The sequence below is a fragment of the Eulemur rufifrons genome, chromosome 15 (genome assembly GCF_041146395.1).
Source record: "Eulemur rufifrons isolate Redbay chromosome 15, OSU_ERuf_1, whole genome shotgun sequence".
NCBI classification, from domain to species: Eukaryota; Metazoa; Chordata; class Mammalia; order Primates; family Lemuridae; genus Eulemur; species Eulemur rufifrons.
The window spans coordinates 73,522,592-73,535,553 of record NC_090997.1 but is presented as its reverse complement, the minus strand read 5'-3'; the positions used below and the strand labels follow the sequence as shown (position 1 = coordinate 73,535,553).

The 12,962-nt window shown below is 35.6% G+C and overlaps 1 protein-coding gene across 1 annotated transcript in view; it reads right to left on the bottom strand.

Moving 5' to 3' along the window:
- Window positions 1–985: 985 nt before the first annotated feature.
- CLVS2 (clavesin 2) overlaps window positions 986–12,962 on the bottom strand; it is a 62,770-nt gene continuing 50,793 nt past the window's right edge. Inside the window, exons 3-5 of the mRNA XM_069488585.1 lie at window positions 11,187–11,297; window positions 4,762–4,982; window positions 986–1,073 (exon numbers count right to left, since the gene is read on the bottom strand). Of these exons, the coding sequence (XP_069344686.1) occupies window positions 986–1,073; window positions 4,762–4,982; window positions 11,187–11,297 (420 nt within the window). The remainder of the gene's footprint in view (window positions 1,074–4,761; window positions 4,983–11,186; window positions 11,298–12,962) is intronic.

Here is a 12,962-nt window from a genome sequence, read left to right as displayed (position 1 = left end):
TGTCACATCAAGGACTTATTAGAGCTTAGTAAAAATATATATGGTGCATGTGAATATATATATATTTTTTTCCAACCAGTGCACAATAATTAGAAATTAGCCCCTTTTGTGTAAGTGGCAAAATTTTATGTTCAAAATTAGCTGTTAAAAGACTACTCACATATAAGTTCTCATTCTCTTGGTCAAAGCATTTTGAGGGAAAATGTTCTTAGAGTACATCAGACAGAGGGTACAGTGGGGTCTTGGATAAAAGGTGCATTGTGAAGACAGCAGTTTAAAAAGAATCCACTCTCTTTCACAATTCTACATCTTAATTGGGGAAACACATCTTTTCATGAGATTCCAAGAATTAAACAACATAGAAGAGTTCAATTAAGTGTTCAGTTTACCAGCTCATCTGCCATTCCTTGTCTCCAAAATGCAAGGCCATTAAAGTCACTAAGACACATTTTCTCTGAAATGAAAATCACTAGACAGGAAATACAGTAATTGTAATAATTTCCTAGAATCATTTAGTTCCCTGTGCCCATTAAAAGTATGTTTGAATACCGACACAGTTTCAGAGAAAAACAATGAAACAATCACTATGATAGCTGAAATATGGCTTCATAGGAAACAGGGCTACATTTAATTAGCTTTGACTGTTTATATCTTTCTGCTTTTTGTTAGAGTTCATATCACTGGTATAGACTTTTGAGCCAATCCTTTCCAAATTAAATTACTACCAAAATTTACAAACTTGACATGAAGATTACATTATATTTACAAAGAACTTGGCACTTACAGAATAAATTATTGACTTTTTTAATCCAGCCCAGGGCACCCATGGTTCAGGCAAATGGGAAAGCCTGATGCCTTATGATATATTATGCTACATTAACATGAATAAATAGGTTTCCAGCTGATAATTCCTCCACAGTGCGGTCCCTGTTGCTGAAAACCAGTACCTTCCATTTCTAATCCATGAAGGGGTGTAGAGAAGTTATTAGTCCAGAGAAAGCAAAGGTTGCATGTTTTCTTCCTCATTTTTATCCATGCGTTTTAGTACTGTAGGATCCACTACTGATTGGGATCTGGAAAGGATAAAGACAATGTCAGTGAGTTATTACCAAATAATCACCCAGATGATACTCTCTTCTCTGTCTTTTCTTTGTCATTACCTCTCCCGTGGATGTGGAATATCCTCCCCTACATCAAGAAATTTATGAACTGTGGATGTTGCACATTTAGGAAAAAAACCACTTATGGTGGTGTTTTGCATTGGAGTGAAGAAACAATCCCCTCTGGCCTCTAAATAGAATGATGAGAAGCAAAAGATTCTAAATAGACAATAATAGGCTTAAGTTCTCCCCTCACAATTGAGCAAGATTCTTTCCTTTGAGATATTGAGAATTTTTAGTGTAGGACCAAAGTTTTCCAATAAACATTTCCAAATGGAACAAATACTGTAGTGAAATGATTATTAGGAGAACTTAAATAGAAATGATAGGAGGCTTGATCCCTGTCTTAAAGGAATCCATGAAACAAATTCAACAGGAATGTGCATTTTCCTTTAACCATCATTTTTAATTTTAATGATGACATCAACAAAAAAAATCCCAAATTTGAATGCGATTTTGTTGAATTTCCCACTAGAACATTCATAGAACCTTTCATAGAATGGTTAAAGACTTTTAAAAAGAAAAACCCCCTCTTGTTTAGGCAACAACACTTTATGATTAGGAAAACACATAATTGGAATACCCACTTATACATGGGTTTGATAGCAGGTGGGAATTATATTTCAATTTATCATTAGGAAACAACATGAAAGCGGGAAGGAGGAAAATCAATGAAACATGCTCCCTTTGTGGCAGGAAGCTGCCATCTTAATAGCTATAGCATTAAGGAAGCAGCTGCCCTTTTAAAATTCTCCTCGGTAATGAATTCTTCCCCTGCTGCTGCATTCCAGCCAATTGGCTTTTGCTGTGGCAATATGCCTCTTAACAGACCTCATTAACTTTCGAAAAGAAAGACTATAAGCTAAAACACAACTGCACATGCTAATGAAAAAGAACAGCAACGGAACTAATTATCAAAGAAAAAATAATTACAGGATTAACTGATAAATTGATTCCTTTATTTAAATAAACTTAAATGCATGTGTTTCTAAAGAGGGAATGAAAATGAAGGTGAGAGCGTTAAAAAAGAGAAAGATTTTGTTTCCTAAGTCATTTACACTATTTTATCTCAATGTTAAATAGGCATTAGAGATCTATCTCAGCAAAGGGACTGACTGAAGTTTTTGTGTGTGTGTGTGCATTTTCAAGAGAGAGAGAAGGAGGAGAAAAGAAGAGGAACAGAGAGAGAGAAAAAAGATTTTTGCATCAATTTTAAATGTAGTAATACATATTTATTATCTTTTTTAAAAAATTCAGGAGTAAAATATTTTTTTAAGAAAGTGGACAATTGCACAAAACACTTAGTAATTAGATCTTTAACACTTTTTTAGGTAAAACCCAATGGAGAAAGTGAGCTTCCCAACATGAATCCATGTTAAAAAAGAAAAAGGTTCATTTGCTGTCCTTTGCTAAAGCATTAATTTGACAACCGGTACACACTAGCCTGTGAGTTCCATGAGCAAGGACTTTATCCGTTTCTCTCCTTACTGTGAACACAATGTGTGTCATAGTAAGGATGCATTTTTATCAATGTCTTAACTTCCATCCAGTAAATAATGCCCATATTAAAAGAATTTGGGTATTAAGCATTTGAAATGAAGAGTAATGAGGATAATGGAGAAAACAATTCTTTGTAAAAAATAAATTTTAAAATTCTAATAAAATTAAATCTACTATATAAATGTTGAGGTATGTCCTGATAATATTCCCTAAGTAAACACCAAAGCTTTTCAGACAGCAGGAGGTAATTTAAGTATTTGCATTTGCCATAATATTCTATTAAAACACACATCATACATATATAAACACAAGTACACACACATTCTTTTAAGTCCATGTTTCATGACTTTTTAAAAGAAATATTATTTGAGGGTATGACAATTTTAACAAAATATTTTAAATTACAGTGTATTAGTCAACCTGGGATTAGGTCCCCAGTTTACTTTTGTCATGCACTGTAGATATCAGAATTGTTGGATGGTAAATGTTGGTTCCATATGTGGAACAATTCTTCAACAACAGAAAAAAAGCCAGGCAGAGACAGTTTGTGATTAAGATTTTTTTTTAATATATAGTTGTCCCAAATGTACTATTATTTTAGTCCCAATTTTTTGTTTTTTCTCTCTGATATGAAAGAACGGGATTATTTGTGCAAGATCAAAACTGTTAATGAATTGGTTTATTCCAGCTGCAATAGAGAAAGCTGTCTATTAATAATTCATAATACATCTCAGGGGTCTCCACACAGCCTCTACTGTTTTTGCAATGAAACACTTGTTTTTTTTTATTTTTTGAAAACCAGTAATTTAAATTTAGGCATCCAGTACTCCTCTGTTCATTTATTATGCATCTACCATATTGTGCTATACCGTAGCATTAAAGAGGCTAGATTTTGGACAGAAGTAGATACCAATGCCAGTCACTAGTAATAACAATTAGTTTATTAGAAGAAAGCTATTCTTAGGTAGCTGTGTTTAATCATTTTTATTTTGGAAAACTTTTTGAGAATTTGATGAAATATATGTCCTTTCTCCAGAAAAATGCACCAAATATATATAGTACATTCACACATATACACACAAGATTTTACATACAACTTTTGGCACTTAACAGAATCCTTTGAGAGCCCATCCATGAATCCCTTAGGTTAGGAGAGAATAGATCTCAAGAAGTTCTGTTCTAAGAGAAGGGAGTTAAGAAGCCTAAAGTTGGTTTAAATATAAGCTTGCTGACTAGCAAAAAACCATTTCCCCACAATGTTTTGCACTAGGGATGGTTAGACCTTTAGACAAAGACTTGGCAGAGATATTGAAAAGGGACCACAAGTTTTGACCATGGTGTTTGAATCGAAGTGTGTGTGTGTGTGTGTGTGTGTGTGTGTGTTGGTTGCTTTCTTCAAAGGGAATCTTACAGAAGTCTAATCAATTGCTTAGATAGGAGAGTTGCTCTCTTCACGGTGGAAACAGGCACTCTCCCTACCCCACTGGTTGGCCTGAGCCACCATCAAAACTTTTGGTTCCTCAGGGTACAATATGAAAACCACTGGATCTGGTGACTTCTAAGGGCCCTGCTACATTATCTGTTAATCTGGAAAAACACTAAATTGAGGTTATGTCAAATGACTTTATCTTTGTCTTAATTGACAATCACATACATTTATGGGGTACAATGTGATGCACAAATACTGCATGATCTCACTTCTATGTGGAATATAAAATAATTAAACTCACAGAAGTAAAGAGTAGAATGGTGGTTACCAGGTACTGAGCTGGAGGGTGGAGAGATACTAGTCAAAGGGTACAAAGTCTCAGTTAGAGAAGAGGAAGTTCTGGAGGTCTACTGCACAGCAGAGTGACTATAGTTAATAATGTGTTGTATACTTGAAAACTGCTGAGTAGATTTTAAATGTACTCACTACAAAAAAAAAAAAATGACTTTATCTTTGACTCAAAATTTCTAGACATCCAATCATGGGAGCATGAAAGGCTTTAAAATCTCACTGGAAAAAATATATACAGAAAAAAATAAAACTTGGAGTTTGACTCAGGATGCCTCCCCAAACCCTGGCCCCAGCCCACTTCCCAATCCACCTCCAGCATACCTCTTCATGGACTTGGGGGAGAGTTCCTTTTCTACTTCCTTCACGGGCATGCTGTAGGAGTCCACATTGTACTCACTGTCATCATCATACTCATGGTCTAGCAGTGTTCTTGCCCATGTTCCCATGTCATAAGGGGGCAGCATTCCTCCAAACTCAGAGGGCAGAATCTCAGGATGAATTAGTTGGTGTAGACTGTTCAGGTTGTTACCATGCAAAAATATCTATAAATGCAAGAAGAGTGGAAGGAAGGAAAAACACAGAGGAAACTAAATACCATCCAAATGCTGGGAGGAGCAAGTGAGCATAGGAAGAGCAAACACAGAAGTTGTCCAAGTCTGTTAAGATTTTTAAGATCCTCATCCATTCTGTGAAACAGTTAGGGCTGGTTTTGTTATCCTAATATTTCCTATCAAAATCCTGAGGTTCAGAGATTTTAAGTAGTTTCTGGAAGGTCAAATAATTATTGGGTTAAAGAGCTGGAACCACAAGTTTGGTTTTCTGCTTCATAGGGAGGGGCATGAGCAGAATAAGATGTGTGTGCTCATCTGTACACATCCTGCTGTTGGTTGTGCAAACTTGATGATGTGCATAATGAATGCTGTGAAAACAGGCCCTTCTCATAAGAGACACCTCAATTACAGAGCCTGTCCAAGATATTATGCCCAAAAGCTGTCAGCAGCATGGCTTTCTCTTTATCATCAATAAAAATAAGAATACTGCAACCACTAAATCACCATTTTATAATGCAAAGTGGGTGATGTAAATAATAGAAGTAGATTAGCATCATCATAATGAAAGGTTGAGTGAGGTTCCTGTCCCAGGGGACATTATGTTCTGTAATGTTGCCAGCACCTTCTCTACTAAAGATTTCCATACTTATTGTCCAAATAGAAAATGAAATAATGGATTGAAAATGTAAAGCTGTGTGTATACATTAATTATTGGTATGAGTGTCTACATAGAGCTTTTATTCAAAACTTGAGAAATATTCAAGCCACATACTCAAGATTTCTCCATAAATTAATAACTTTCCTCCTCTTCTTTCATTTCAATCACAAAACTGCAGCTCAGCCTTCTCTGATACAGCATTGTTGTCATCTCATATAAATTTATGTAATGTTTATTTAAAAATTATAGTTTATATGTAACTTAAAAATAATTTCATTCTTCAGGTTCAAGAAGAATAAGCAAACATATTCATATTTGCTTTCTGTAACTTTAGAATCCACTGAAGTAAATATATAGGAAAACAAAGAAAGATTATTCTACAACATCAAATAAAATTGGAGGATGGCAGTCACCAATTAACAAGCATTTTCAGCAAATTATGGAAGAATAAAAGCAGATAACAGCATGTCACCGGCCAAATGGCTGCCAGTAATACATAAGACACAGTATAACAGGTTAATTTCAAACTTTACACATTCCCACTCCTGTCTGAGAGCACAACAGCCAGTATTTATGTCCAGGAAAACACACACACTCCTAAGTTATTCTCATAAGAAATAAAAAAAAAATTTCCCAGGAAAGTTAAGTTCTGGCACCTGAAACCCTTATATTTTAGGTATATAAACTTTATTTTATCAGATGTGTTTCTTTATGTAAGAAATCTTCTCCTTCAAGTCATGCAAGAATTATGGTAATAAATCCTTAGAGCAGCAACAAATGTAATCCTAGCACACTACTTCCTCTCTCTTCTCTAGCACTCTGTTACTTCCTCCCTCAACATCCCTTCCAGCTCTGGCCCTGCTTCCACTCTCACCGAGAAAATGGAACAACGAGATGACATCAACCCACCCATGAACATCTGTGTCCGTGTGTTTTGCCTTCACTGTTAGTACAATGGAATGATAAACCCAACAAAGGCCAGCCTCTCCACCTGCACACAGAATTCATCCTCTCTCCCCTACTCAGTGATATTTCTCAACAATTCTCTCTTGCCTCTCTCATATCATCAAATTTCCTCTCTCTGCCGGATCTTTCCCATCAGAGAAAAAAACATGCTGACTCCACTACCACCGTGCAGACACACAACCTTTCTTGGCCCTACTTCCACTTCCAGTTGTTACCCTATTTCTCTCCTCTCCTTTACAGCAAAGCTCAACAAAGGAGCTGTCTAAATATTCATTGTCCAAATACTCTCTCCTCATTTTTCCTAAATCTGATCCAAACAGGTTTTGTCTCCCACTACTGCATGAAAAAGCTCTTGTCAAGATCCTTCTCATCGCTAAATTCAGTCCAAATCTCAGTCCTTATTTATCTTGAACTCTCCGTAGCACTGGCTATCGATGACTCTTCTCATTGAAACATTTATTTCCAGTACCTTTTGCTTCTTGCCTCCTTTCCTAGATACTTCTTTATAGTCTATTTTTCTGACCACCCTAACATCTTAACACCAGAGACTTCCAGGTCTCAGTTCTTGGATCTATTCTCTTCTTTAACTATACTCACTCTTCAGTGATTTCATTCATTTCATTGCATTCAGTCAATAGCTTTAAAATATTGTCCATATACTAAAAATGTATGTCTTGAATCCACACCTCTCTCTTGACTCCCTATTTGTATTTCTACTCTCTACTTGACATCGCCATTTAAATGTTCACTGGGCACCTCAAATTCAACATGGCCAAAATTGAGCTCACGATCTTCCCCCTAAATCCACTTCCTCCTATTCCCAGCATCAGTTAATAGTATGACTATCATTCCAGTCTCTCACACCAAAACTTTCCACTCATCCTTTACTCTTCTCATCATCCAAGTTCTTAGTAAATCCTTTTTGCACTATCTTCAAAATACATCCTGAATCCAATCATTCTGACCAGCTCCACCCCTATGACTTTAACAAAAGCTTCTGTCCTTTAAATTGTATCACTGCACTCACCTTCTAGAATAATTGCTCTCTACTTCCTCTCTTCTACCTATACTTTATTTTCAACATAGCAGCCAGAATGAAAATGTCAAAATATGTCAGACCATATCATTCTGCTCATAATTCCCCATTGGATCCTTTTTTTTCCTCTTAGAGTAAACCATATAAGGCCCTGTATGAACTACTCCTTTGAACACATCTCCTACTACTCACTCCGTGCTGAAACACATCATGCGTATACTTGTCTTAGGATATGTATAATGGATTTTGCTTCTGCCTGGAGATTTCTGCCTTTCAGATATCCCCACAGCTTGTTGACGCCCACATCCTACAAACCTTTGCTTGAAAGTCCCCTGATCAGGCAGGCCTTCCCTGCTGAGCCTATATAAGGTTGTGACCCAGTCCAACCTGGAAAGCTCTATGCACTTTCTCTGCATCATGTTTCTCTACAACACCTCTCACCTTCTAATATATTATCTAGTTAAGTTATGTATGTATTGTCTTGATGATTCATAAAATATAATACCATTGTTTCTCCAAGGCCAAGATTTGTTGAAAAAAAATTATATGAAGATGCTCTTTTAGAAGACTTATATATGAATTGCGCCTCTGGGCTGGGCAATAAAGATGCATTGCAATTGCCCCATTGTTAGCTTTTGCTTTTAGATTTTTCTTTGTTTTGACTTAGTTCTGTGTGTGATAACATCATTTATTGATGTTTTACTATTTTTTCCTCCCTATATTTTTTTATCTTCCTTCATTTCATGCAAGAAGTCTGGTCCTTGTGGTCTCCTTTGCCTCTGAATATCTTACAATTTTAAGAATTATCCGGAATAATACTTCCATTTTTTTATTTTATTTTTCTACACTGTACCATTAAAGAGTTTATGCTAGGTGATCTGGAATGGAAACAAAGAGGATGAAATACTTTTGAGAATCAGCACGGAGCAGAAGAAAGTCCACCATATTGGCATATTAAGGAAGAAATTTGTGCCAGTTAGTAGGGCAACCTGTTTCCCATCAGCTCTCGATAAGTAGTAAGACCACAACCATGGACTCACTGAAAATGTACTGGGGTAGTGGCTGCTCTGGGGTTTCAGCTTCAGCAAATATGCCTACTTTTCACAGACAACTTGGGAGCACAAAGAGACCTTAATTCAAGGAACTAATATCAGTATGAACAATGAGGATGTCAGAAATGGCCATGATCGATGGGAAGTTTGACTCTGCATGAAACAGTCCAGATACTGGTGAGATTTTTTGGAGAAGGGCCCCCTATTATACCTAAGGTGGGTAGCCCTACCAGCCCATCATACTGGAGATTCAAAGTCAGATTTAATTTAAGAAAATCAAGAACCAGATGTTTCTTGCATACCTGAGTTTGTGGAAAAAGATCCACAACTGCTCCTTAGGTTTTCTTTTACCAGTTTTTCAGAACGTGGGCTTATAGCATCTGAGGTACAAGGTGTTTGAGCAATACTGTGACGCTGAGTCATTTGCAATATCAGTGAGGATATGATAGCTTTGCATTGTGTATTGATTATATAAGTAGAAATTAAGAGCATTTTAACCTATACTTATTTTCTCATATGAAAATTTCCAATTCATATGATTTTAATTAAAATTGTATAGTTCAGATACCTCTCTTAGACTTAGGATAATGCTAGCAATGCATTCTTCTAGGCATTGTCAAAATTGTCAAATACCATCACAAAACTCCCAGGGCACTCCTTGTTTTCTAGACTTGATCTTTAGTCTTTTTCAACAGAGTATAATCAGGTTCAAATCATGTCATAACAAGTCACCCTGTATTCAGTATGCTTCAAGGGCTTCTCTTTTCACTCTGCCTGAAAGCCCAGTTCCCTGCAATGGCACAGGAGGCCCTGTGTGATCTAGGACACCATAGTCCCTTGTAGCCTGTCTCCACTCCCTCCCCCATAGCTCATTCTGCTCCAGCCCTTCTGTCTCCTCACTGCTTGTCAAATACACTAGGCATGTTTCTACCTAAGCACCCTTGAAACCTTCTTTCCCATAAATCCACATATCCAGCTCTACTATCTACTATCTGTGATTCAGAGCAAATCGGTTAACCTTCTGAGCCTTATTTTCCCATCTATATAATGAGAAAAATAACAACACTTACCCTAGAGCGTTGTTGTGAGTATTAAATGAGTTAACATGTGTAAAGTGCTGAGAGCAGCATGTGGCACAGAGGGAATACTGCAGAGGCATTCGATGGTGTAATTTGCACAAAGAGCCCCAGCAGGTTTTCTGGATCACCTGATCACCCCTTTATGAAACAAAGCTTGATAGTATTTGTGAGGCACTTCTATACACTTTCTGAATTCTAAAATATGAATTGATTTGATGGTAGAAATAATTCGTAATATAAATTATATTTGTTTACAGAATTCTTTCTCCTGAACTACTGAAACATTTTCAACAAAGTCATTTACAGTGAACCCTATGTTCACTAGTGTGTGATACGAACACATACTTATAATTACTGCACTTTCATGCATACAATGAGGCCTCTACAACACGGAAATACCTGAAGTGACTTCTAGGTCATTGAGAAACATGACCTAGAATTATCTTCCATATAAATTTAGAAGTAAATATATTTTACTGTGGAATTAGCCATTGGGAAATTGGATACAGCACAAGGAGGTAAAACAGTTTTAAATGTGAAGCTGGAATCTTTTGGTTTGCATATTAGCTCTAAAACTTTTCTGCTCTGTATAGATGAGTGAGCAGGTTACTTATCCAGGTTACTTTTCTCAGCTCTGAAATAGGAGATAATGCTTATTAAATTTATTTTTCAGAGCTGTTGTGAGAATTAAATGAGATGTGAATTAAGATGTGTTTTTACAATCCATATTTTAATAAAAATGATAATCGTGTTCAGTATTTATCATGTGCCATGTACTATGCTAAATGTTTTACATAAATTATCTTAATCTCAGAAAAATAATTACTTCATTGTATGTACTTTGGTCATCTTCATTGTTAGGTAAAACTGAATCTTAAAGATACTTCAAGTAACTTGCAATTTAAAGAAATATTAAAACTTCTGCACATTAACATTCTTTCCAAAATCTGTGATTGATCATGACAGTCATTACAAAATTATATTAGATATCACAAAATTCACGATATTTGTTATAATACATATTGTGAAATAACTAAAACTCATCAGCATATAAAATTATAACTTTTGTTTAAATTTTCATTTGAATTAAGTGTACCCACTGCACTATAGTAACATGGCATAAAAGATTTTTTTGACCTTTAAATTGAGGCTTTAATATATAACGAATGTGCTAAAATGTCTTCCCCCTTTGTGAGAAAGTAGAACAGCTAGTTTTAAAATGTTTCTTTCAGATACACTGTTCTGAATTAATCACAAGGTCACTGAGAATTCAATAAGGTCTTTCATGTTTGATAGTTATATGCAAAATAGAAGTACAGTTTACTATAGCCAATATTATATATACACTGGGCAGTATAATTCATTAAATGAAGGAGAAGAAAGGATTAAAAAACAAAGAAATACCCTTTTCCGAGTCTTCTCCTTAAGGAAAGGTCGGATCACGGTGTACAGGGCATGGATATACCACGGCTGATTAACAAAATGAATTCCTCCAAATCGTGCTGGGAAACTATCCTAGAGTAACATGGAGAAAACAAAATAAAAACATGCTTTAATATACTGAGAAGGTTTAGGGAATGGTTATATGGTATAAAAATTTGTTGTTCCACACACTTAATTGAGATTATCTGTATAGTTAAGGAGAAGGAAGAAGAATCTTAGAATATTAAGCATTATAAATTTCATACAGTAACTGAACCAATGTGTAATAAAGCAAATCCTTCTCAAGAAAAAGGTTATTGATAAGAATTTCAGCATTTAGGAGGGTTGTACTTTAAGCCTGCAAACTGTCAATAGCTTTCAAAAGCCAAGGAACAAAAATAAAGGTTATTAGAGATTTGTCAATTAAAGTATTTATGTTGAATAAACGCTTATTTAAATTATTTACATTTATTCAAAACATGTTTAAATTAGAACATTTTATTAAATTCCAATACAGTCATAATGTGAGCCTATAATGTGAGCAATGTCAGATATCAAAACTCACTTTGTTTTCTCTTTATCTTATTATTTTATCAACTTTGTTATAAACATTCTCCTTTCTTTAACTACAAAAAGGGAAACATGCTTAAACAAAATAAAAGCATAGAATTGTATTGTAAGAAACCTGGAGATATTTTTGCTAGGTTAAATGAAAATCAAAACACTCTGAGCTCACTCCACAGGAGGAAAATGGAACTATCATGATGCCGTTCTCCTCAAGCAAGAGCTCACCTTGTGTAAGCTCTGAATCTGAAGTGATGCAGAAAGGTGTTTTCCTCCTACCCTTGATTAAATAGGTGCATCCCTAGCCCACTCCAAAATATGAAGGAATCCTTAAGCCAAATGAATGGCAACATTTGACACTGCACTTGAGTATGTCCAGAATCTACAAAGAACTCAAGCAAATCAGCAATAAAAAAAAATCAGAAAACTCTATTAAAAAGTGGGTAAAAGGCATGAATAGAAGATTTTCAAAAGAAGGTAGACTAATGGCCTAGAAACACGTGAAAAAACGCTCAATGTCACTAATCATCAGAGAAATGCAAATCAAAACCAGAATGAGATATCACCTAACCCCAGTGAGAATGGCTCTTATCAAAAAGTCCCAAAACAATAGATTCTGTCATGGATGCAGAGAGATAGAAACTGTTGGTGGGACTGCAAAATAGTGCAACCTATATGGAGATTCCTCAAAGAACAAAGTGTAGATCTACCATTTGATATAGCAATCCCACTACTGGATATTTAGCCAAAGGAAAAAAAGTCACTTTATCAAAAAGACACCTGCACTAGAATGTTTACTGCAGCACAATTGACAATGCCAAAGATGTGGAATCAATCCAAGTTCTCATCAATTCATGAGTGGATTAATAAAATGTGGTATATGTATACCATAGAGTTCTATTCAGCCATTAAAAAAAGTAATAGCTTTTACAGCAATCTGAATGGAACTGGAGACCATTCTCCTAAGTGAAATATCTAAAGAATGGAAAAACAAATACCACATGTACTCACTATTAAATTGGAACTAACCGATCAGCACTCATGTGCAAAGATGGAAGTAAAACTCAACAGAAATCCTGCAGGTGAGAGGTGGGAATAGGGGAGGGGTGAAATCATACCTAAGGGATACAATGTACACTATCTGCATGATGGGCACACTTATAACTTTGACTCAAGCAGTACAAAAGCAATCCA